At 45.3% G+C, this 27,350-nt stretch overlaps 1 protein-coding gene across 2 annotated transcripts in view; it reads right to left on the bottom strand.

The window, feature by feature from the left end:
- Window positions 1-27,106, bottom strand: part of LOC147891632 (pentatricopeptide repeat-containing protein At1g07590, mitochondrial-like) — a 34,559-nt gene extending 7,453 nt beyond the window's left edge. For both annotated transcript variants that reach the window (XM_087388776.1, XM_087388777.1), the window contains exons 1-2: window positions 26,832-27,106; window positions 26,261-26,681 (exon numbers count right to left, since the gene is read on the bottom strand). In XM_087388776.1, coding sequence (XP_087244902.1) covers window positions 26,261-26,681; window positions 26,832-26,875 — 465 coding nt within the window. In that variant the 5' untranslated portion in view covers window positions 26,876-27,106. The remainder of the gene's footprint in view (window positions 1-26,260; window positions 26,682-26,831) is intronic.
- Window positions 27,107-27,350: the final 244 nt, after the last annotated feature.

Genomic DNA, 27,350 nt, shown 5'->3' with positions numbered 1-27,350 from the left:
CCTTCAGCTACAAAGACGTCCTGGAGTGGTGCTGTTTCTGTTGCTCTCTCTGTGACGTGCGGACGATGTGACGCTTCTATCTGGATCTGGAAGCAGGATCACGACTTTGTGTCTTCAAGAAAGTTGTAGAGGACCTTGAGTACTACAATTTTCGTTTTTACATCATTGCAATCCAAGTTTTCTATGAAAAGATATAGCTCTTGCAAAAAGTGACGAAAATTATTCATGCGCGTGGATTTTGTTCTTGAGTTCACGGGATGATAGTTTCCAGCCTACTGTCACTAGCTTGATCTCCACCTCCATCTTTTTTTGCTCTAGTTGGTGCCCACGAAGCTAAGATATAGCTGCCCACGCAGCTTCTCTTGCTACCCACGTAGCTATCCTCTCTGCCCACGCTGCTTCTAGCTGCCAACGCTGCTGCTCCTACTGCTCACGCTTCTCCTATTGCCCACGAAGCTCTATCTTCTCACCATTCGAGCTGCCACATTGCACACCTCATCTGCCTTCTATAACGGTGTGTAGACTCCACACTAATTTGCAGCAAGAAGATAAAGAAAAATGATCTTGATGTGAGGTACGGTTACTTCCCGACTTCTCCGATTACTTCTATGATTGCCCGTGGTGCTAGGCTTGCACATTGAGTGACTCTACTAGTCCTTGTGGCACCTCCGACCTCTACATCAATAAGTTTAGGTGACTCTCCATCTTCTATCTTGAGAGTCATGCCATGACCGCTCCATGTAGCTACCCCATGGACTTCACCGACACATATTTTGGGGCATCCATGCCTAGTGCTTCATCGACATCGTCATCGACTCGCAGGGATGTGCACACATGTGCAGTGGCTACTTAGAGGACATCTCTTACTCCTAAGAGAACTATTTTTTATTATTCCTACAACTTGATGTATTTTGGGGTCCTCTGCCCTGGGTAGTCCTCCTAAAATGATATGTAACTGAGTGTTTGGTCATTGAGTCTAAAGGTCCTCTCCCTTGGATAGTCCTCCTAAAAAGATGTATTGGTTTTCCTATTTTGGTATGTGGCTTCCTAACATGTCCTGTTATGAAGCCTAGGGAGGATGTACTGTGGGAGCCATGTATTGGCTTTGATAGGTTTAGAGGGGGATGTATTGTGGGAGCCATGTATTGGCTTTGATAGGTCTCGTTATCAGGCCTGGCCAAGTTCCAAGATGTTGGTGTATTCCTAGACCTATGAGCTGGTCATGTAGCCATGCTATAACGTGAGCCTCTGAGCATGTTGAGTCTCAAGCCATGAGAGTGCTTGGATCAACCTCTGAACACGCTCAGACTTTAGCCTCTTAGTTACATAGGGTGCACAGTTTAATGATCGTCATTGTCATGTTCTGTTCTTGGTTCCATTCCAATAGTCCCTCACCTTAGACCATCATTGTCATGTTCTGTTCTTGGTTCCATTCCAGTAGTCTCTCACCTTGCCTTCATGGGGGGGTGTTGGAGTATGAAGCCAAAGTGAGTCAAAAATGAGTGTACTAGTGGTTTTATAGTCTAGTGAGTCCTAGACATGCCACGTGTCATATTGGGAGATATCCCATAGACATTGTGACTTTCTAGAGTCTAGTGGCACACTATATAGTGTTGTACTTGTCTATTGTCTAATATATCAATCAACATCAAGCTATCAATACATTGTGAGTATTTTGGTTATTGCCTTGCACTTGTACTTTCCTTCCTTTCCATTTTGCCTTTCATTATGCTTTCCATATTTCCATTCCGTTCCTAGCTAGCTACCATGTCTCTTCACAGCCCACCTGAATCTCAACACTGGCAGGCACAAGCAACCTATTACTCAGCCAATCCTTGGCTCAAAAAGGCATCCAAGACCTAGTGCATAATCCATGGCCAACTGTTCCAAAATCCGATCAACACCTACAAGGAAGAATCACCCTCCTCGTGGCTGCCCAAGCATCAATCCCTCAGACACAAGGTTTGCACATAGTGTGGAGCTGTTACTAGCAGCCCAACTCAGCCACACAACCCTCACAGGCTGTCACTAGTGCCAAACCTTTGCTTCCCTCTTGAGGATACTCTAGCTGACTCTCCATGCAAACTATCTGATAGAGAATTTTGGAAGCTAAGGTTCAGAAATTCACATCCCGGTGACATTGTACAATAGTGCTAAGCATATGGCTACTGGTTTCAGTCTGTTATGCTTATGTACGGATTGAAGGGTATTCAGCTAGATGTAACTAAAGCTTACTTGCAAGACATGCGAGACAAGTTAGTGATTGCACGAGAATCTATTAGGAGTGCTCAGAATAGAGCTAGAAGACGTTCACCCCAAGAGTTTTCCGAGGGAATGCGTGTATACTTGCGAATAGGAAAGGATTCAAAAGTGGTACAAATGGGGTTGGTAGAAAAGTCATCCCCTAGACCCTTCTTAATCTTGAGAAAGATAATGAGTTTACATATAAAGTAGAACTGCCTCCACATGTAAAAGTTCACCCGATTTTTCATGTCAGTAGACTGAAAGAGGTGATGGGGGCTAGAGATAGTCTTGTTTCGCCCCAAGAATTTGTAGAAGTTGAAGGTTGACCGATGTCCCACATGAACCTGAAAGAGTCATCAATTTCAAGGAAAGGGAACTTAGGAATAAGTCAATTTAAGAGTTCAAAGTTAAGTGGAAGGATAGGTTTGAGGAGGACACAACTTGGGAGTCAATTACTAGTTTACAGAAGAACTTTCCCAATTTTTTGTAAAAGTAAACACTTAAAACAAGGGGGGGGGGGGGGGGGGAGAAGAAGGTTAGATGCTAATCCTGAATTAGGTGGACTTTTTTTTGGGGGGGGAATTAGTGGACTTAATCCAACACGGCTAAGGGACCCTGGGCGACATGGGACTAGAGGAATCAAACACTAGCAAAGGGCCAGTTCACGATATATAGCCAAGACGCTTTCCATAAAGCGGGATGCTCTTCTATATAAGAGTACTGAGGCTATTGTGTTGGTATTCAATATGGACACACCACAGGATGGCCTGGTTTGGATTTTGAGTCTAGACTCCTGCCTTCTACATGACGAATCACGAGATACTATGCTGAAGGTTCCTTGTGGATGGTTTCATAGGTATGGGATGGCAAAGATATAGCCTTGTGAGAGTTTGATCTCTAGCCCACGTGCCTAGGGATGGTTGGAAGATGAGTCGCCTGCTAATCTTTATTATGTTATGTCAATTGCGTTTGGACTACTTTTAGGGTGGGAATAGTGCCATCCATGCTTAGAAAAGAGAAGCTCTATGATAAGGAAAGAAAATGTGAGAAATGTAAATTCTTGAAACAAGAACTCACATACCTTAGACATGTCATTTCAATAAATGATGTCCGTATTAATTATGAGAAAATCAAAAAGGTCTGAGTGGCCTATTTTGAGAACGATTACCAAGGTCAAATCCTTTCTAGGATTTATGAATTTCTTCCAGACTCATATCTCGAATTCACTAAGGTAGCATTACCCCCATCAGACTTGTCTAAAGAGATGGAGAAACAAGCCTGACGCATTATGTGTTGGACAAACGAGCCTGACGCATGTTTTAAGCAATTAAAACATGATGCTATAAGAGCTCCTAGCACGAGATGGTATTTTCCAAGAAAAAAAAGAAAAATAATTTTGACTCGGTCAAAGAATTTTGATTTGGGCCAAAGAATGTTGACTTGTGTCAAAAGGAGAAAAGTTGTTCATGTGCATGTTAAGGACACTCCAAAAACTGGATTAGTCTAGAGCATTAGAATGCATGCATTAGCTAACTCCTAATGGGTGAAAGTGTGTCTTATTTGTGGTAGGATCTTGGAGAGTGCGAACGCCGAAAAGTCCCAAAATTTGAGAAAAGCACAAAAAGCATGTCCAACAAGAGAAAAGCAAATATGGAGTGCCGAATTCTAGGGAGAAAGCACATGGCAAGGGCTGAGCAGCCTACAAGAGGGCCAAAGGGCTAAAAGCACAGTAATTGCCTATATGGAGTGTTGGAAGTGGTGTGGTCACCTCCCCATCTGTAAGCCCCCATATGAGGAGAGCAAGGGGGGGTGAACCATATGATGACATGGCTGCCACATGGGCAGGACTTTTGACTCCCATGTGGGCAGCATACACACAGCAAATCATGAAGAGATGAAGCTGCCACATGGGCAGCACATGGGCTGCCATGTGGGCAGCATGTTCAAAGAGTTACTTGGCAGTTGAGAGACAACAGTATGAAGGTGCCACGTGGCTGTCTGCAATTGGAGAGGTCCTGATTGCGCAGGGAATAGAGCATGGATCAATGCGATGAGCTGGCAGCTGCTGTCAGCATCAGTACATGCCAGTACGGAGCTGTACAGCAGCCAGGATGAAGGGTTTGGAGAGGATCTAGAGGCTGCAAGAGCCTAGAACAGAGGCAGATCTGCAGGACACAGGAGTTGCCTAGTTTGGGAAGGCTTTGAGACTGAAAGGAGGTTGTCATTCTGGATGTAGGAGCAAAGGTCTCCTCATAGTCTATGCCCTTTTTCTAAGCATATCCTTATGCAACCAGCCTTGCCTTGTACCTATCAATGGTCCCATCTGGCTTTCTTTTAACCTTGAAAACCCACCGTGTACCTATGGCATGTTTACTTGGTGGCAAATCGACAACTTCCCATGTCTGATTTTTCTGAATGGACTGCAATTCATCGTGCATGGCATTCATCCAATGCACATTATCATGTGCCTCTTCAAATGTCTCAAGTTCCTCCTCATCAAGAAGAGTACCTGCATAAGCTGATTCAACTGAAAGAGCTCCCCCCCCATGCCTTACTGCACTCGGAGTTCTGCCAGCAAATGGAGCATCAATTTTACTCTCCCTGAGAGTTTGTAACAGCCAATTTGGGACTGTTTTTGCTGCGTGTATATCTGCAATTTCTTGCTGAACAACCTCTTCCACTGCTTGTGGAGGTGGTAAGACATCCTGTGTGGAGGTATCTGAAAATTTTGATTTGCATCAGATATATCAACAGGGGAACCCAAGGCAATGGATAGTAATCCCTCAAAGACATCATCGGAAGAAGTAGGCAAATCAAATTCAGCTTGAGTGGGAACTGAATTTTCTGAAAAAATAACATCTCTACTGACAATAATCTTGCGTGTGACAGGATTGTAGAGACGGTAGCCCTTGCTCTCTGCACTGTACCCAACAAAAATGCATTTGATTGCCTTATCAGACAACTTATGCCAAAACTCAACAGGCCCATGAGCATATGCAAGGCATCCAAAAACTCGAAAATGATCCACAGAAGGCTTTCTCCCTTGCCAAACTTCATAGGGAGTCTTGGTCTTCAAAGCTTTTGTGGGAGCCCGATTCAAAACATAATTGGCACACATGAGACCTTCAAGCCAAAATTTGTGAGGCAATTTTTTGCTTTTTAACATGCATCTATCCATCTCCATAAGAGTACGATTTTTCCTCTCAGCTTTGCCATTTTGCTGAGGAGTTAGCCTCACAGTAAGCTGATGTGCAATGCCCTTGTCTTTCAAAAATGCATCAAAATCTGCAGACAAATACTCCCCCCCTCTATTTGTGCGTAATGTTTGTATCTTGAGTCCTGATTCATTCTCAACCATGGCTATAAAGTGTTTGAAAACCATAAACACTTTTGATTTGCGTTTCAGCCCATAAACCCAAGTGTAGTTGGAGTCGTCATCTATAAAAGTGACAAAGTAAAGATGACCACCCAATGATGGAGTCCTCATGGGACCACAGACATCACTATGGATAAGCTGTAATTTTCGAACAGCTTTTACTGATCCATCCTTCTTGAAAGGAAATCTGTGCATTTTACCAAGAATGCACCCTTCACAGGCATGTGAAGGAGGTGTTTCAAGAGGAGGCAATGCATCAACCATAGCATGTTTTTGAAGCGTCATCAAGCTGCCATAATGCATGTGTCCATATCTGGCATGCCATAACTCCGCAGTCTGCATAGCAGCAGTAGGAGTGGAAACTGCAAGAGCATGTGCTGGTCTTTTCTCATACATGTCAAGCTGAAAAAGACCACGTAACAAAGTGCCAGACAATCTCAAGGCATAGTCATTTTCTCTGTCATGGACTGCACACTTGTCATCTTCAAAATGACCTGAAATCCAGCTCTGTTAAGAGTGGACACTGAAAGTAGATTTTTTGTGATACCAGGCACATACAAGACATCAAAAATTTTGAATGTTGAGCCATCAATGGCTGTAAGTTCAACTTCTCCTGTACCACGAACTGAATAGGAGGAGTTGTTGGCACATGTGACCTTTTTACCAACGGGAGGTGGATGCAGAGATGTGAAAAGACACTTCCTGGAAGTGATATGCTTTGAGGCACCGCTATCAAAATACCATGTATTTTGTGTCTCATTGACATTGAAAGCTGATGCATCCTTGGAAGAATCATAACTGCATGTCAGAAAAGCATAAGAGTCATCATTACAAGTGGCTGTAGTATCCGGAGCAGCCAACTGAGAGTCTGAAATGCAAGACAAGAAGGCATAGTCGTGCTCCACAAAGTTGGCTGTAGCTTGCTCATTGTCAGATGCATGAGGAGCTGAATCTGAAACAGCCATACCGGAGCTGTTTTTCTTTTCTTTTGTAAGCCTTTTCTTGCATTCTCCAATGTAGTGACCTGGCTTTTTGCAGTAATGACATATTCCCTTCTTCTTGGGTTTACCTGCATCACCCTTAGCCTTTTGACAAGGCTGTCCTGAACCACTGGAAGGCTGATTTGCTGAAGTCTTTGCCTGTCCCTTTACTTTAGGCTTGAATTTTGAAAGCATGGCATGTTCACCTGCTCGTGAACCCATGTTTTTCCTGGTCTGCTCTTCCTGCAACAGAAGTCCTATCAACTCATGAAAATTGAGAGGATTTGCACCCCCCCTCAACGACAAATTCAGCGAGGTATGAAAGCTGAGATAAGACTCAGGAAGAGAATTCAGAGTAGTGGTCATCATCTCTGAATCAGGAATGATCTCATCAATATTCAGCAATTGCTCTCGTAAATCCTGTAGCTTTGTGAGGTGCACTGACATGGAGTCACCCTCTTCCATATGTGTATGAGACAATTCTCTTTTCAAAAAAGACACCCTGGCATCATTCCGAGCTGCATACATGCTCTCCAAAATATCCCATGCTGCCTTTGAGGTCTTACACGACCGGATATGCGGAATGATGAATCTTTTTACTGAAAGAGAAATATATATGACAAAGCTAAAGCATCACGTGAATCCCATCTCTTTTGCTCTGGAGTGGTAGGTATAACTGCACCAATAACTTGTGCTGCAGCTGTACCCTGTGCACGACCTCTGCCTCCTCCTTGCTCGGGAGGGGTATTACATTTGCTGGCCGGATCTCATCCCCATTTACATAGTCCCACAAATTACGGGAAATCAGAATATTGCGTACCATAAAACTCCAGAGGGAGTAGTTGGTACCATCCAGCTTATCCTCTTGTGAGAGACCACTGAACTGAAAATCATTCTGATTTTGTTGGGCCATGTCTGAGAAAGAAAATACAGCAAATGCAAATCTGAATTCCCTTACTGGAAATGGAGTGCACAATTCCCAAAAAATACAGCCAAACACTGGCTAAAAAATGCAACTCAAATCTCTGTAATGTCTCTGTCAGAAAACTGCCAGAGCATCCAATCTCTCCCAAAACCTACCAAAAGTGCTTCAAAACACTCATAGAAAGGCAGTGTGAACTGAAACCTGCAAAATTGCTCTCCCAACACAAAAGCCCCAATTTGTGGCTTGAAATTGCAACCAGAAAGGGGCAAATGGTCTGAAAGCCCCAAATGTTACACAAATTGCTCTCTGCCTGCAAAAGCCCGCCCCAAATTTTTGCAATCTCTCCAACAAATGCAAAAGCCCCAAATTGGACAAAATTCCCAATATAGAAAATGTGTCCAAATTTGCCCACAAAATGGCCTGCACATCAAATTTTTGCCTCGAATGACACATTCCGTACAAAAGTACAGAACTGTACGGAATGTACAGTTAGACTGTACGGACTTGACAGTACGAGATGTACAGATCTGACGGCATGGGCTGTATGGACGGCGCTACTCTGCAATACAGAGTACGGACGGCGCAGTGTACGAACGCCGCTTCAAATCTGTACGTATGTACGGACGGCGCTATAGCAGGTACGAACAAGCGTACGGACGACGCTGTAGCAAGTACGGACAAGCGTACGGACGGCACAGTAGCATGTACGGATAAGCGTACGGCTGCTGTACGGACTGGGGCTGTACGGCAAACTGTACGAGCTGACGACGAGCTGGTATGGACGTACGGAACCTCCAATAATGGCTGTACGGACTTGTTCACATGCAGCTGTACGGAATGGTACGGGAGCTGTACGGGCTGGGAGCACGTCCGAGAGCTAAGCCTGCTCTGATACCAAATGTGAGTGGAAGGGAGAGAGCAAAGTGTGAGAGCAGGAGAGTGAGAGCTGAAATCGATAGTTGCAATAAAAGAGTGTTACAACTGAAGAGAGTGATAGGTTTTGTCTAAGTGACAAAACCTTATCCTTCACTAGCCGTAGTTAGTGAACTAATTGTGGTTAGGGGGAAAAACCTCTAAATGAGGGAAAAGTGCCCCTAACCTACTTATTGCATTACATTGGTCACTGCTAAATTATAACAATAATTCTAACAGACGGGTGGGTCAATTCTTGAGGCTGCTAGGTCAGCCAGAAAGACCCTACTCAGTCAGTTGATTTGGGGGTATCCATCCCCTGTAAAAGGAGGCCTTTGGGCCTCACTCCACATCCACTCAGGCAGCACTTCAAGAAGAAAAAAGGAGCAGCAGAGCAGCACCATTGGGGCCTACATCCAAGAGGTCAATTGGAGACTGAGGGGCTGCATACTTAGCTCAGCAAGGGGCTGTACCCTTGGCTGTCTTCCAGGGCAGCAAGGAGCAGGGATCATGGCACAGACTAAGGTTTAGAGCAGCTCATTGAGGAGCACACAGGCTCAAGGATCTAGAAGTGCCACGGAGGTAGTAGGAAACACAACTGATCTTCATTGCGGTGTGTTATTTCCCCCTAGATGCATCATCTTATGCACATTAGCTCACTACAGATACATGATGACATCACGGAGTGCTCCCAACAAGGAGATACCCTCCTTCTTGGTGACTTCAATGCACACTCAGTAGATAGGTGGGCTTGCTTGACTTTGCGGCCATTGCCTCATAGTACCGGAGCTAGACGCAGCAGAGCTTGGAATAGTGAGGCACTCAGCAAACGCACACACGCGATAAGGCGACACCTACTTGAGTTGGGGGCAATCCATGATCTGACCATACATAACGATCTCCGGAGATGGCCATGTTGGAAAGGTCACCTCCCCATTTGTAAGTCCCCCATATGAGGAGAGCATGGGGGAGGTAGACCAAGAGATATTGGGGCTGCCCCATGGGCAGCACAGGAGCTGCCATGTGGGCAGCTGTCAAGGCAAAGGGCAGGCCATGGACCTGCAAAAGAGGCAGCAGATGAGCAGGCTGGAGGCAGCTACGTGGCGAACTGTCTGGCAGAGGATATGGGCAGGCTCAGGACATGCATCAGGCCTGACAGAAGGACGGAACAGCCTCTGGCTATGGCGGCCTGCTTGGCGCAATAAAGGGGCAGGCATAAGGCCTGCAATATGCGTAGGAAGGGGCAAAGGCAGAAGCCCAAAAGGGCATGCCAAAGGCCCTCTTATCGGGCTGGTTGGACCAGCCAACCAAGTCAGTCATTGACAGACTAGGTCGGCCAATCTGGTATGCCAGATTCACCCAGGCTGATCGGTTTTGTCAGCAGCCCCCTTGGGGGCTATAATGTTGGAGATATCATAGTCAAGTGTTGGTGTGTAGTACTAGGTGATCTAGTACTAGTCTATGTGTGTGAGTCTTGTGTGAGTGCCACGTGTCATCATGGGACTTGTCACTTATCCCATATGCACTAGGTGCTAGTGTGTGAGTGAGTAGCCTATATAAGGCTTGTACTTCACTTATTTTGATATATTTGATGAATGAATGAAAGCCTTCTTCATGTCTTTATTTGAGCATTATTTCCTCACACCCTAACCTTCTCTCTCTCTCTCTCTCTCTCTCTCTCTCTCTCTCCACCATGTTTCTAACATGGTATCGAGCCACCTTCCATAGCTGCCATGTCACCCTAGCCCTAACCCTAATTCTGCTTCAGCCCTTCTTCCTGCAGCCTGCAGCCACCTCAGCCCTGCTCTACTTCGCCCTGTTTTACCTTGCTGTTTTCACCCGATAAGACCCTCTGTTCATTTCCGCCTCTAGCTATCCCCTCCTTCCAGTTCATTCAGCGACTTTGGGTTTGGTGATCTGCTACAGCAATACGGAGCTGTCCTACTGTGCAGCCTTCAATATCTCGAGCCAGCTGCTGTGTTTTGAAGACCTAGACCAGCCAACTCAGTTGCTGGTTATCCATTTCAAGCTGCTGTCCGCTCCCACGAAGCTATTTTCAATCATGACCTCCTTGTCTTCAAGTTCTATCCTCGTGGAGAAGTTTTTTAAGGGGGAAGGTTTTCCCACATTACAAACCAAAATGCAGCTTCTCCTTATGCGTGAAGGAGTTTGGGATGATGGTGAGGATGACTAGGTTGAGTTATTTGATCAACAACACTAAAGGATTTGGAAGCAACAGAATGCTAAGGCCATTTCCCTCATTGGTCTTTGCTTAGCTGACTCTCTCATCCATCATGTGGATTTCAAGTCAACAGCTAAGCAGATTTGGGGTCGCCTCGAGACCTTCTTTGGGAATAAAATCACCAACTCTAAGGTCTTTTTGAAGCTCAAATTTTATGATCTCAAAATGGAAGAGAGTGATGAGTTGAGTGATCATCTAGCCCAGTTTCAATCTCTGGTTCAACAACTCTCAAGTTTGAAAAGTGTCCCTGATGATGAAGATATGAAGAGTATGCATAGAATTTATCACTTTGAGCACACTCTTGAAGTCCTTCGTCTTGCCACTACCACGTTTGATGATATGGTGGCACTCCTAATTGAGAAGGACCCTCGCAACAATAAGAAAGCCGCTCTTGCCTCTCCTGATGATCATGCATTAAGACCAACAAGAACATTATTTGCAGGTTTTGCAAGAGGAAAGGACACATTGAGGCCCATTGCTTCAAGAAGAAAGCACAGGAACAAGAGAAGCATCATGCCAATCTTTTGGCTGAAGACCAAGCTGAACTTGAGGAGCCCCCGGAGGAGATACATGCAACTACAGCAGAGGTTCATGGCCTCTCTCTTGACGACAAGGATCCTTTTGACCAGGGTTGGGCTTTCTAGGCCCCTATGCTATGTGTGTTTATGTGAGTCAAATAAAGGTTCTCAGCCTTGATTTGTCCCTCTAAATTGAATGTATTTGGAGTCAATAAGAGGTGCTCTGCCCTGGGTTGTCCCCCAAAAATGAATGTATTGTCTTTTACTTTGGTTGATGGTATTGACCACCCAGTTCAGAGTAAGGGGGGATGACGAGTGATGGTTTGCCCTTGCCGGTCGCAAGCTGACTGTGAAGTTACTATCACACAGGAGGTGTTGGATAGTTGGACTTGCTCGTTGCAGTATTACAGTGGAGGGGGGATCGGTCTACTCTTTGTGTGTTGGGTCTCACACTCTTTGCTCTGAAGGGGGTTGTTGGAGATATCATAGTCAAAGAGTCTGTTGGTGTGAAGTGTTGGACTAGGTGATCTAGTACTAGTCTATGTGTGAGTCTTGTGTGAGTGCCACGTGTCATCATGGAACTTGTCACTTATCCCATATGGACTAGGTGCTATGTACTTCACCTATCTTGATATACTTGATGAATGAATGAAAGTCATTTGAGCATTGAATGAATGAAAGTCTTCTTCATGTCTTCATTTGAGCATTATTTCCTCACACCCTAACCTTCTCTCTCTCTCTCTCTCTCTCTCTCTCTCTCTCTCTCTCATAAAAGGAGGGCCTCCAAGCCCTCATTCCACATTCTCTAGAGCAGCAAAACACAAGCAGCAAGGAGCAACAAAAGACCCATTCTTGAAGCCTATTCCTGGAGGACCAAGAGAGTAGGAAGAGCTGCAAACTAAGCTTGAAGGGCTGCCTACCTAGGCTGATCTACAGGCAGTAAGGTAGAGAGAACCATTGTGGATAGAAAGTCTACAGACGCTCGAGGTGGATCACGTAGGCTCGAGTCTAGAGATAGCCAGCAGATAGGAGAAGTACCTTGTGGTAAGATCAAAGGACCACACCATTGGTGGGACTCTAGACTATCTTTTTTGTATTGTGTCCATAGCTTTGGATGGAAATATATTATTTTGGTGAATTCTATATCTAGCCGGTTCATTGTCTATTGATGAGTCTGCACATCTATGTGATGCACATTAAGTTAAGAAGTTTGTGATTCCACACCCCACACCACACTGTGTGAGCTCCTAGGCTATTCTATCAGTCTTCTGCTGTGCGTACCCTCTGTTGGTCCATTTCTAACATGGTATCAAAGCCCAAGTAGGAGGCATCACAGGTGTGGGAGCCAGAAAGCAAGGACCTTGCTGAAGGACGACCCTAATTCGAAAGCTCTTGGAAATCGACTTCCACGACTGGAGGGCAATGCCCTTGTGAGAAGGAGGGTGACTTTGGTTCAATCAGGTGCATACAAAGTTCTGGTCTACGGAAGGTTGAGTTTGTTCGACTGTAATGTGTGGTTTAGCAGCAAAGATGTCGATCTCTTCAGCCCCTGCGCTCCCTTCCTCCTCCCCTAGATTTCTTTCTTTCGCCATCCCTAACTTTGGAGAGTCTAGAAAACTAAATGGGACAAATTACCCGACCTGGAAGGATCCTGAGTCATTTAGTGGCGCACAAGCTGTGGAAATTGACAACGGGAGTGGAGGCGAAGCCGGAGGATATGGTGGACAAACAGGGGAAGATACTCATGCCAGTAGATGGAGAGGAGCTCGAAACTTGGGAAGACAAAGATGCCCATGCACTGGCATTGACCATAGGGACTACGGCATACTCTATGCTTGTTAGAAGGTCACCTGTGAGCCCCTAATTTGAGGGGACAAGGGGGTAGAAGACCATAGGGGGTAGGGGAAGGTAAAAGGCAGCAGACCTACCTAGCAGGGAACCTGGCGCGACATCCTAGGCACCTCCTGGACCTACACACGGGCACGTTGGGAGCTGCAACAGCAGCCCATAAGCCTTGCTTATGGGCTCTTATATAGGCCTGGCCCAAGCCGGCCTTATCAGCCAGCAAAGGCCGGCCAGTCTGGTCGGTTGGTGGGCTGGCAGGTCGGTGCAGTGGGCAGGGAGCCGACTCCCTGGTCGGCCAGTTTGAGGGGGCCTAGCCCCTCCTATAAAAAGCCCCCATTCCCCCCTTCATCCCTCATCACCTGCACAAACTACCTTGCACACAAGCAAGCGCACAGGGAGAGGAATAGGCTCAGCATCATTGACAGCATCTCGGGCTGTTTGTACATGCTCATCTTTGAGCTTTTGTTGCCCACGATTGTGGAGGAATATATCTGAGTTTTGTCCTATCTCTCTTTCAGTTTTTCTGAGTGTTGTATGAGCTAGATAAGATGTGAGTGATTCTATCCTCTATTTCCAACAATGCTTCCTTACATCCAAATGGCCGACACGTCAGTAGAGGGATGGACCATTCTGAAGGATTTGTATGAGACAGATAACTCATCCCGGATCTTGCTTCTTCAGCATCAGCTCTACAACCTGGATATAGATGAGGGAGATTCGATACAAGACCACTTGAGGGGTGAGGGATCAACTGGCATCAGTTGGTTAAAAGGTGGACTCGTGCCATTTGGCCCTGATGGTACTGAGGAGGCTACCTCGGAGTTTCAAAAGCTTCATTATGACTGTGACAGCAGGACAGCGGACCAAACCTCTAACTTTTAAGGAGTTGGGTCCATTATTGCTAAAGGAAGAAGCTAGGGAGAAGCTCTACAACAACGACAAGGATGACAAGGCATTGTTGGCGAAGGATTACGTTGGCAAAGGGAAGGGCAAGCCTAACGGTGGCAAGTCCAAGAAGGATGCGATGATGAGGACACTTCCAAGAGGAAGCAAAGGAAGTGCTTCTATTGTGACACGCCAGGTCATTTTGCAAAGGATTGCAGAAAGAAGAAGGCAGATCATAAAAACAAGAGGAAAGAGTCCGACTCAGATTCACAGGGTGACAAAGCTAACGTGAAAATTGAAGAGTTGTTCTTGGTGACATCTCCGTGTGTTACTGAGGTCAGACATGTCGACCTAGAAACCACAAAGATGATGTTTGACATTGAGATGTGGGTCGACGAGGAGTCAAAAACCTTTGTGAAGGTGAAGGACAGCATGGAGTGCTTGGTATCTTCCAGGTGTGTGGCTGTTGATACTGACACGAGGGTCGATTCCATGGACTGCCCTGGGGTTTCATGTTCAGATGGATGTTGTAATTCAGAGGGGGACAGTACATGATTACACAAGCTATTGGTATGTGCCTCGATGAGGTGCATGGCTTGCTTTCAAAGCAAGCACATAAGCAATACAACAATCTGGTATGTACTTGATGTCATTCCTTTGAGTCTTTATAGCATGCTGTGAAGAGAATCTGCTCTTTAACTATCTCAGATAATGCAAGATTGGAAGAAATTGGCCTTCTTCGAAGGCAGAAGGAGAAGTGTGGGTGCTTCTTCAAACCTCGGACACAGATTGCTGGAAGGTGATGGACAAGGTGTACTGAAGCTAGAAGAGTACCTGCTTGAGAGCTCAGTGAGAGTTCATTGTCTAGGTTATCTGGAGATATTCATTTGTTGCGGACCTTGCCAAAGGAAGGACGGGTTGAAACAAACCCTCTGAGCATGGTGCCTAGAAGACTCCACGTTGTTCACTCATTATGAGGGGGACAACTGGAAGATCTGGCGTCTGGATATTGGTAGTGTGAATCAACTTTGCTTCATACAGATCCATTGAGACATGTATGACTCTCTCAGGGACCTTTAACCCAAAGATGAATTCTTCTAAAGTGTCTAGGATAAAGTACAAACTGGAAATGCCCCTCTTGGTAATAAACTACTAGGGTGCCTTTTCGAAAGGGTAAGGTCTTTGTACCTTGTTTAAATATCACGACGGTCCAAGTGCCAATCATCTGCGGGTACAAAGAACTTTGGATCTAGTCAAAAGAACCTTCTTTTGGCCTAAGCCCAAGGTCGATGTCGAATTTTGTGTTCGAAATTGTTAATAATGCCAAGACAATAAAGTTGAGCAATTGAATCGATGTGGATTGTTGCCTCCTTTGAAAATACCTGATAACAAATGGGAAATTATTTCCATGGATTTTGTGGTAGGCTTACGATGAACCTCTCGTGGGCATGATGCAATTTGCAATTTGCGTAATCGTTGACTGACTCACCAAATTGGCTAGATTCATACCTACAAGAGAGACTATTACAACCACCTAGCTTGCTCGTTTGCTTGTTGAGAAGCTATTTAGCCTGTATGGCTTGCTGGCTGAAATAGTCAATGATAAGTACATTGGGCATTTCTAGCAGGCTATATTCTAGAAATTGGATACTCAGCCCAGTACGACGTCGGCCAATTATGTCCCTACGGCAGTCTGATTAGGAAGATTATCTTCCCTTGCTAGTGCTAAGCATTCAGCAACCCGGAACAGGCCATTCATGTTGATGTATGGATACCAGCCTAGTGCCCTTTAGGTATTGGCTTATAGAATGGCATTGGTGAGCTCTACAACAGCAACAAGATCTGTTGTAGTTGGCAAGGGAAAGCATAAAAGAGCTCAAGATAGAGCAAATTTTTATGTTAATCAGAAGCGATTTTCTCAAAAGGCAACGGGTTTACTTGAGACTCCCAAAAGATTCTCAAGTAATGCGGATTGGCAAAGTTTACAAGGTATTGTTGGAAATAGGGGCCTTGGTGTGGTCCTAACTTCTCGTGGCACCTTGAAGTATATAGATCAAATGGATGTTGGAGGGGTAAAAAGGGCCTCTTGATGTGCAAACCACACATGTACAATGGGGGATAGAAATCCCATATGCAAAAGTGTGGTAATGAGAACCTTGGATATAAAGAAATGGTGAACCCTACAGAGCTATAGGACTTTTTGGAGAACTCTGGAAGCATGCACAGCTATGGGACAGGGATTGGGACCCTTGCACTTGGTGCACCTAGTGGCAACACGTGGCAATTAATGGAGCATTTTCTAACATGGTATCAGAGCATGGGCCGCCCTGTCACGTGTACTTTGCACAGCATATCTGTGTGTAGACCACTTGTTCGCGGCAGCGGTGATGGCTACAACATACACTACAGACTGGCAGCATAGGAACATGATTGTTCCAGAGCTGAAGGTTAGGGGGAAAGATTGGTCGGATGAGGATGGCACTTGGCAAAGTGCTGATTCTCTTCGAGGCCAATTTCAGGTCTTTATGTCTCAAAATAAGGGGGGAGAATGTTATGTCCACATATGGACATAACATGGCTAGCGTTACGAAGGTCAGGTTAACCTATAAATACGTATCCTAAACTTGGGACATGGTACACTTGGCACACTAAAGCACTCTTAGGCTTGACACACCTAAGACACCCTGCATCTATATAATTGAGAGCCATTACTAACTTGGGGCATTCTCCAGCATGGTTGAGAGCTCGTCCAAGTCTGTGACGCCTAACGACATTTGTGTGCAGGTAGGACTGCGTGGTATAGGATGATTGGAGAGTTACTTGGGATGGACTATGGTGTGGGTTTTAATGCAACTGCCCACCCTTTTGCTCTCCGGAAGGAACAGCTGCAATCAGCAGCCGCCTCCTGTTAGACGCGCAAACACAACCCAGATTTCTCAGTCTCTGCCTATCCATTTCCAGAAACTACAATAGTCTTTTGCAGATCGCACAGCCTGCCCAGGCTCTCAGCAACCAATCGCACCCTACAGTACTCGACCCAGCAGCACCTTTCTACCTCGACTTCCCACAGGACAGCCACAGCAATAACTACGCAGCTGTCGCATCCCCCCTAAAACTTGGTCTCATCATGACCAGGGTGAGTTCTCACAGAAGATTTATTCGCAATTAGCTGTTCTTACAGCCTATCCCATGCTGCAATTAGCTTGGATGGAAATAGCTTTAATAATTAAGAAATCTGCGACCTGTTTTTTCAAATCAAACACGTACAACCTCCCTCTCATGCACCTGCAAGTCTATTACAGCAGGATTCTTTTCTCTTTCCTAGAAACCAGCACTTCAACCCTGCTTTAATTCGTTCACACTCAGTTATACTTCCCCCCCTTCCCCCTTGCAAGTACCCCTTTGGGGTTCTTTCACAGAATTTTACTGCGAACTGTTCCCTACACCCTACTTTATCAATCACACTGATTACCACCGCATAACAGTTCAGCAGTTTCCAGAAACACACCAACTACCAGATTACAGACCTGGCACCATTCCAACTGCATACCTTGCATCACTTCACTGTGTTGGGGGCTGCTCTGATATCAACCATTGCATCCCCACTAGGATCTAACCCTAGACACAGTCCAAACACAATCAGCAAACATAATAAAAATCAGCAGGTGACTCATCGCCAAGCCACCCCCAAGCATGAGGGCTGGAGATCAGTGTGACACAAGGCTATGCCCATAGCTCTGGTGTCCCATGGCACCAGAACCATCCACAAGGAACCTTCAGCATAGTATCTCGTGATCCCCCATGTAGAAGGCAGGAGTCTAGGCTCAAGATCCAGACCAGACCATCCAGTGATGTGTAGACACTAAATACCCACACAATAGCCTTGGCCACTGTTACATAGAAGAGCAGCCCATTTCATGGAAAGCGTCCTGGCTAAATATAGCCACCTGCCCTTTGCCAGTGTTAAATTCCTCTAGTCCCACCTTAGCATGCTTCCTTAATCCCAAGGCCCCTTAACCCTGCTGGATTAAGTAATCCGAGAATAAGTGTCTAGGTACATAACACTGAGTATATCTTGAATTGAACTTGTGTGAAGTGCTTAGTCGTTGTGGACTTCTCTAGCCTGGGCATATCTCTCTTTATTTTCTACATGGGCTGTTCCAATTGAACCTCAGGATACCCATTTTCCTCTTCAATGTCATGGGTCCATGGCTGCTGTTTTCCCTGTTTTCCAGTCTGAGTGTTATCGGATTCATTAAAAACATCTCTGCTAATTTTGAGTTATTGTCCGCATATCATACAATCTATATGCTCAGCAAAGAATACAGCCACATAGGCAGCCGTACTACCCACAGGCCACACAGACAGCAGTCGTGTCAGCCCCACAGCTCGCAGACAAAGACAGGTTATGCAGGCATTCCCATCAGTCACAGCCTACAGGACAGTATGGATCTACCACACATGCCGCCACAGGATGCCACATAGGCATCTGTACAGGAGTTCATGACATCAGCAGGAGTTTGCAGCAGGAACAGCAACCAGACACTGCCACACGGCAGTCAGCATGTCAGCAGATATCAACATCGCCACATTGGGTACAGTTGCAAAAGTTTGGGCATCTCCAAAGTGGCTCACCACTAGAGTCGGCCTGTGCAGGTTGGTTGCTAGCAGCCCTTCATTCTAGTTGTCCCAGCCTCAGTCTTAAGCCTTCATCGCTGCAGTTCCAGCCCCTTCATCAGACCTTCAGCAAATCCCTATTTGCAGCCTTGTAGTGAGCAGGAAAGGAGAAGCAGCCCTGCCCTGTCTGTTGGGGTAAAGGCATTATGGCCACCCCAGTACAGTTAGTACACTTAAGTACAGTTAGTACTTTTATTGCTAAGTACACTAAGTACGGTGTACTTAGTGTTGTAACCTTATCCATTGATATAAAATGTGACTGTGTGCTTTGGCGAGGTACACACATACTACACACATACTTCATTATCCCCACATGTGTGTGTCGGGCATTCTACACACGGTTATGACAGTGAGGGAGAGGTTCTATTTCTCTCTACTTTGGATGCTCATGCTCTCCATGCAGGCGGTTTTGCAGACATGCACTCTTGGATCATTGACTCAGGTGCCTCATTCCATGTTACACCTTAAAGAGAGTTGTTTGTCAGGTATGCAGGAGGCAGTAATGGAGTCGTGTTTCTAGGGGATAATCATGCATGCAGTATTGTCGGTGTTGGAGATGTCAGGCTTGTATTTGCTGATGGTACTCAGCTTATGCTTCACAATGTCAGGCATGTACCCGAAGTCAAGAAAAATTTGATTTCTACTGGCATGGTGGATGACGAAGGTTTTGTGACCAGCTTTGGTCATGGTTTCTGGAAGGTCACCAAAGGTGCCCTGGTTGTTGCCAGAGGTCCTAAGGTTGACACGATGTATACCCTTCATGCTAAAGTATGTAATCATACTGATATTCATGCCACCGAGCTGCCGAATATTTCTATGTGGCATAGCCAGTTGGGACATATGAGCATAAGTGGAATGGAGCAATTGGCTCGCCTTGGCTACTTACCGTCTCTGAAATTTTCTGATTTAAAGTTTTGTGAGCACTGCATATATGGTAGACAATTACAGTGTCCTCATAAGAGGAGATTAGGACATAAAGATGCTCAACTTGAGCTTGTGCATACAGATGTGTGTGAGATGCCTAGTCCTTCACTTGGAGGTGCACGGTACTTTGTCACATTTATAGATGATTCCACACGGAAAGTGTGGGTGTATCCTCTTCGATTGAAGAGTGATGTCTTTCCAGTGTTCCAGAAATGGCTTGCTTTCGTTGAGAACCAAACAGGCAGAACACCGAAGGCTTTGCGGTCAGATAACGGTGGGGAGTATATATCTAATGCATTCAATGCATTTTGTGATGCTAGAGGTATTAAAAGGGAACTCCCTGCTCCTTACAGTCCAGCGCAGAATGGCACTACAGAGCGTATGAACAGAACCATACAGGAAAAGTCCCGCTCTATGATGTCACATGCTGCTTTATCTTATGGATTTTGGGCTGAGGCTGTAAAAACAGCAGTACACCTCATCAATAGGTCACCAAATAAAAGACTGGATGGCAGAGTGCCAGAGGAGCTTTGGACAGGAAAACCTCCTTCCTATAAGCACTCGAGGGTCTTTACCTGTACTGCGTACGTGCATATACGCAGAGAAGATCGCAGCAAGCTTGATCCTAAGTCTCTTAAATGCATTTTTCTTGGATATGGTGACAGTGGTGAGATGGGTTACCGCCTATGGGATCCTGTGAATAAAAAGCTAATACGCAGCAATGATGTCTTATTTGATGAGTCATGTATGTTTAAGGTAGTAGATAAGCCTTCTGATACTTTAGAGGTTGACATTGATGACTCGGGACATCCTGTACAATTCAGGCAGGCTGCAAATCAGCCACAACAGCAGCGTAATCAGCCAATGCATGATGCTGCAGCAGGTCCAAATGGACAGCCCGCAGTGGCGGAAGATGTCCTACAGGATATACCACCTTTGGAAGATCTCCCAGGCATAATTCTGCAGCCTGATCTACTGGTACAGCCACCTGTTTTAGGTGAGCAGCAGGCTGGACAGCAAGACCAATGGGTCCGAAGGTCCACTCGACAAATGAGGCAGCCAGACAGATTTGTTCCAGGGGCAGATTTTATTATGCTTACAGACTGTGGAGAACCTTCCTGTTACAAGGAAGCCGTGCAAATGCATGATAAAATGGGAACTAGCCATGAAGTCTGAAATGGACAGTCTCCATAAAAATGGTACTTGGGAATTGGTGCAGTTGCCTAAGGGCATGAAAGTACTGCCATGCAAGTGGGTGTATAGATTGAAAGTCACACTTGGAGCTAAGCCAAGGTATAAAGCCAGGTTGGTTGCCAAGGGCTTTAAGCAGGAGTATGGTGTCGATTTTGATGAGATCTTTTCTCCAATGGTTAAGATGACCACACTTAGGATTGTACTTGCTTTGGTTGCATGTGAGAATTTGGAATTATGCCAAATGGATGTGAAAACAACCTTTCTTCACGGTGATCTTCATGAGGAGATCGACATGCAGCAGCCAGAGGGATTTGCAGTCAAGGGCAAGGAGTCACTTGTATGCAAGCTTAAGAAGAGCCTTTATGGGCTGAAACAGGCACCAAGGGAATGGTATAAGAAATTTGATACCTTCATGAAGTCCCAAGGTTTCAAGAGAAGTGATGTCGATCACTGCTTATATACCAAAAGGGCTGCAAATGGCAGCTTAATCATTCTCATTTTATATGTGGATGACATGCTTATTGCTGGTAAGGCTCGTAAGGAGCTTGATGACCTTAAGAAGAGATTGCATGAGGCCTTTGATATGAAGGACCTTGGTGATGCAAATCATATACTGGGCATGCGGATACGGAGAGACAGGGGACAGCGTTTGTTGTATTTGTCTCACACCGGGTATATTGGCAAAGTATTGCACAGGTTTCATATGGAGGGGGGGAAGACCCTTAGTTCTCCACTGCCTCCATATTTGAAACTCAGTGCAATGGATAGCCCACAGTCAAATGCTGATAGGGCTGAAATGGCCAAGATTCCGTATGCTTCAGCTTGTGGCAGTCTCATGTATGCCATGGTTGCTACCAGACCTGATATTGCGTTTGCAGTGGCAGTGGTTAGCAGGTATATGGCAAATCCAGGCAAGAAGCATTGGAATGCAGTGAAAGGTATCATGAGATACCTGAAGGACACACAGGAGTTGTGCATATGCTTTGGCAAGCAGGATGCAAAGGTGCATGGTTATGTAGATTCAGATTATGCTGCTCATCCAGATAACCGGAAGTCTACTACCAGTTATGTTTATACATTCACTGGAGGTGCAGTGTCATGGGTATCAAGGCTGCAGCAGTGCACAGCCTTGTCTACCACGGAAGCTGAATATATTGCAGCCACAGAGGCATGCAAGGAGGCCTTATGGCTATCTCGGCTAGTGGGAGACTTGGGCATTACAGGTGATATTCCATTGTTGCATTGTGACAGTCAAAGTGCTATTCAGTTGGCACACAATCCTGTCTTTCATGCAAAGACGAAGCACATTGATGTGAAGTATCACTTCATTAGAGAGGTGATAGAGAATAAGCTGATTCAGCTTGTCAAGATTCACACGGATGACAATCCAGCAGATTTGTTGACAAAAGGCTTGCCTGCAGAGCGGTTTGCACACTGCCGACAGTTGATGGGTATAGGTTGACTTTGGCCATGTACTCCATTGTGTATATGCTGTATTTTCCTCATTTAATTTTACTTGAGGGCATATTGCCTTTAAGTGGGAGGTTGTTGGGGTAAAGGCATTATGGCCACCCCACTACAGTTAGTACACTTAAGTACAGTTAGTACTTTTATTGCTAAGTACACTAAGTACGGTGTACTTAGTGTTGTAACCTTATCCATTGATATAAAAGGTTGACTGTGTGCTTGGGGAGGTACACACATACTACACACATACTGCATATCACATGTGTGTGTCGGTGTGCTCTCTCTTTCTCTCTCACTCCCTCCTCACACTGTCTACTCCATCCTTCAGTAAGGTCTCCAGCTTTCACTACAGTTATAATCATTCAGCCTTTTTTACTTATCAATACTGCAAATTGGCAAATAAGCTACGACTGAGGACTAGTTGCACCCCACATGCATGCAAGCACGTCTCTTTCGATTCAGTTTAAAATTCCAAATAAAGAGATGTGTCCTTTCACATCTGGATTGTTGAATTGCATGCGGAAAAATGGTTCGCATCATGGTCATCCAATGAAGAGATGTGTCCTTTCACAAAGAGGTATGATTCGCTGATTAGGATAGCCACATAGTGGCATACCTCACTGGTCTGGGACAGCCCAGGGGCACAAGTCTAAGGTGCCATTCACATCATATCGTAACACTAGGGGACAGAGAGGCCCTTATAAATTTCAAGTGGGACTGCAGGTGTGGACAAAAATTCATTTTTCTCCATCTCCTCCATGCACAGTTGCGTGGAGGCCTTGAGGTCTGAAAGTTGGCTGTAGTACCATTGTAAGAAATCCCAGTAGTCTAATAACAGTTATGAGCTAAGGAGCATTATGTCAAAAGATTAAGAATCAGAATGTATGAGAATGAAATAACCATGCAATAGGCCTCACTCTTGTAGAGAGTGGAGAAACATACTTGAAAGGTGTGTACAAAGGGTATGTGCATGAAGACATGTGCAATGTGTACCCCTTGTGAGAAGCGTGACCCTTTATGAGAGAGTGTCCATTACAAAGCAATGATAGAAACACCATCCTCATGACAGTGTGCCTCTCCACGTAGAGTTGTTGGAAATGTATAGGTCACCTCCCCACCTGTGAGCCCCCCCAATGAGGAGTGCATCGGGGGGTTGTACCTAGGGTATGAGAGACTGCCACATGGGCAGCATTGTGGCTGCATGTGAGCAGTAGTCAAGGAAAGCAAGGACAAAGGAGTACCTGGCAGAGAAGGCATGATTGCCACGTAGCTGTCCACAGGTGGGGAGATCCAGGCTGTGCAGGAAATCCAGCATCCAAGGGCTGCGATGAGGTGGCGGATGATCAGTGGGTGTGGACTGTATGGAGCTATTTCAGGGCCTCGAAGAGGTCTAGACAGAGCAGCAGGAAGCAGCTATAGGAATCGCAGCAGGTTTGGGCAGTTTTTGGGCCTGGTAATGACCTTGGAGGAAGCTGGTTTAGGGCTGGACAGGCTTTGCCCAGTCAGATACACAAGGGGGGCAATCAGCCCTATAAAGGGGACCCTTGGGGCCATGGTTGTAAGACACATTAAGACACGACACATTAGACACGCTTCAGACACGAGTGTCTAAAGTGTCTTAAAGACAAGACACGTAAGACACGTCATTGTGGTTATAATAATAAATATTTAACTAATATATGTATACAAGTGTGTACAACTTGCTAGCATTAGCTAGTTGCTAGATTCTAGAAGTACAATAAGCTACACTTAAACAAGGCAAGAAGTAACAATGCACTCGTACAATGTAGTTAAGAGTCATGACTTGTCACTCTGACTTAAAAGTTAAAGCTAAGGCTCACGACTCAACAGCTTGCAAGTTAAGAGTCACGACTCGAGCTTGCAAGTCACGACTCACAATTTTAAAGGCTTAAACTGACAATTGAATCTTGATATTGAAAAATCCAGATAAACAACTTAACAAGAGCCTAGAAGGCTACATAGATTATATACCAATCATCATATATCAATAAACATAAATATCATGGCAACAGTCTGTAGTCACATGTGACATGAATGAAATATGCATCTCAATACATATAATTGAAAGGAAAATTTCAACTCTCAAGAGTCAAAGCTCTCAAGATTCATCCTAATGAGGTCTCCCACTACTGGATCCAAAGTCACCATCAATGATAGCTGGTTAAGTCAAAGCCGATGTTTGTTGTTACACCCTACCCACCCCAAAGAAAAAAAACAGAGTGTATAAGGTGTCTTAAGGTAAGACACGTGTCTTAAGTGTCTTATCATAAGACACGATTGTCTTAACAACCATGCTTGGGGCCTCCATAATCATCACCTGGAGCAGCCATTCGGGGAGCAAAAAGGAGCAGCAAAGGACCTTCCTTGGGCCTACATCCAGGGTGAAGGAGGCACAGAGAAACTGCAGACTTAGCTCAGAAGGTGCTGCCCACCTAGGCTGACTACTCGGGCAGTAAGGTGGAGGAATCACTGGACAGAGAGTCTACATAAGCTCAGAGGAGCATGTGGGCTCAGGGATCTAGAAGCGCCAGGGTGATAATAGTACAGCTTTTAGTAAGGATTGAGGACCAAGGTTTGGTGGGACTCAGGCCTCTTGTTTATTGTATCCACTTGTGGACGGAAATATACTTTTGTTGGTGTTATAGCTCTCTTGGATCTCTGTCTATTTACTGACATGCACAAACACTCATGGTTGTGAAGTACACACAAGTTAAGACGTTTGATTCCATAGAATAACACTTTCACGTGTAATTCCTGGAGACATTCTTCAGCCTATAGGATACCCCCTGGTGGGATTTTCATTTCTAACATGGTATCAGAGCCTTGACGGAGGACGCTCTATCAGTCTTCCGCTGCAGGATACCCTCTGTAGGCATTCATTTCTAGCAAGAGTTGTAGCTCCTGTGAAGGGAGTCTCCCATTCAAAGGGCATACCCTTTCACAGACCATGCATACATGAAAGGTTAGGAAAGGAATACGTCACAGACCCGTGACAATAGTAAAGGGCCATGTGGCAGTCAATTCTAATCAGCGTCAACATGCTGTGAGTGCGTAATTTGAGCACAGCAGAAACATGGTGATGGCTATAGTTTCCTTTGCAAAGCTGTATGCCAGTTGATATATCTTCTCAATCTTGTGTCCTTGTAATGGTGGGGTATATAGTGACCTTGCCCCTCAAGGCCTATTGAAACCACTGTTTTGCCCTGTCGTATCAACACAGTACCCTGGTATGTGCCGGTGGTATATCTGACCCACAGATAACTGGGAGGATTGAAGAAGTTTGGCCATCTGTTGGGGATGTGTCTGTGCTGGCTTCAGTCATGTTCCTAGTTAATGCATTAGATTTTTACAGTAAGCAGTGGTGTAAGCAGCTATAGGTGGATATCAAGCATGCAATCAGCCTTGTATCTATGCATTAGTGCATTATACAAGGACTGGCGGGTCGGCACGTATAGAAATCTTTAACTCTGTCAAAGGTGGAGACCTGGGCAATTTCGAAATGCAATGATCTTTGTTTCTAAAGTCTTCTGTGTAATCCACAATCGCTTTCTTCTGGTTATTACTCATGGTTTGATCTGCATATTCGCTTTGAGATTTCCAATGTAGCCCCTTGTGAATCTTTTGCTTGTCGTGTTCCAAAACAAAGCTCCGTTGAAGGAAAATGACCATGTCGGAAGCCACTATGCCCATTTCACTTCAGGCTGACAACCCTAACACGAAATTAAAACGTCCCAGAAACGTTTGCAATGGCCAAACAAGCCTTCCGAAAAAGTCCTTGTAACTAGCTATAGTATGTTAGACAGGTTCAGCAGGTCGGACAGAAACGTTCCTTGCTAAGAAAGTGACAATGATTTTTCCATGACGATGTGCCCAAATATGCAGAGCGAAAAGAGCTTCTTCGCCCTTTTCGTCATATGCCAAGTGAGCTGTCTAAAGCATTTGAAGAACGGGAGCAGAAACTTTCGCTGATATGTTTCAAAAAATTCCAAATCGCATCCGTAGTCTTGAACCTCTCGCATTTGCCTAGTTTATTTTTCGTGTGAAACATACCTCCAGGGCCTGCTTGTACCTATGATCGCGCTTTAGGTTTGTGATTGCGACAATGAGAACATTCTTTGGAAGAGGGTTGCCTTCTGAGACCCAATCTTTCAACAATGGTACAACCGGTTGGTCAGAGCGACATTTCATCAACTTCCTACTTAATTTCCCAGTCTGAGATCCACCCTTCTTAACGGCCTCCTTAAATCGCACCTGTTTTGGAAAGTCGTCCTCTTCAACATCACTTTGTTCCCAATTAAAATCATAGTGCTGGGCTTTCGTCCCAGAGTCAGTGCACACACTACTTATCCATCGCTGACTCTGAAGGAGTGTCACCGAAGAAGGAACGTTGCCATGAAAGCCTGCGCAGCTATGGTCGCATCCCAACGGCAAGTCTCCAGATACTTTCACTTTTGAGAGAGTAGCTCTGCACCTGAAAGGACACAAAGTGAGACGAAGCGAGGTGCTGTATGGTTCGCATTTTCGAGAAGCAGCAGAACATGAATCTACAGAGCAATCAAAGAAAGCCATATCTCCGAAAAACAGACGGTGTAGAGAATGTTTCGCGAGGAGGGCAACGTACCAATATGTTGCTCTGCGGCAACTTCTGGAGCAAGCGATCCACATGACGAAATCTACAAGCTCCTTCGACGGAGAGATTGTAAGAGACTTTCTGAGCTACATCCTGAGCTCCAAATGGACTCTCGAGGGGTTTAAGGACTCAGGGGTTTAAGGGTGTTTTACAAACTAGAGCCGCCTATGCTCTTGGAATGTCTCTCGGCCCTCTCCGCCATGTGGGCAAGCAATTTTGCCCGTCCATGATCCGTGAGCAGTGCCCGCCTTCGGCTCCCGTCTACGACACACGCTAGAGACCCTCGCTTGGTCTCAAGTTGGACCTTAGAAATGCTTTAATTTAAAGAATTGAAATTTCAAGTTTAAAGACCCCCTCCTTAAGGGGTGAAATTATTTTTACTCATTCACTGGATGATTCAAATCAAAGTACCAATGTTTACGAAAGCCACAATGAGGCAAAAAACAATCACAAAGGGAAAGTCAACAGAGAGGCAAAGAAGAGAGAGAGAGAAGGGTTTGTTATTCCTAG

Source organism: Dipteris shenzhenensis, chromosome 17 (genome assembly GCF_047967505.1).
Source record: "Dipteris shenzhenensis isolate YYH24624 ecotype China chromosome 17, Dip_SZ_1.0, whole genome shotgun sequence".
Lineage (NCBI taxonomy): Eukaryota > Viridiplantae > Streptophyta > Polypodiopsida > Gleicheniales > Dipteridaceae > Dipteris > Dipteris shenzhenensis.
The sequence above is the reverse complement of the archived record's forward strand: the minus strand, read 5'-3'. Positions and strand labels throughout refer to the sequence as shown.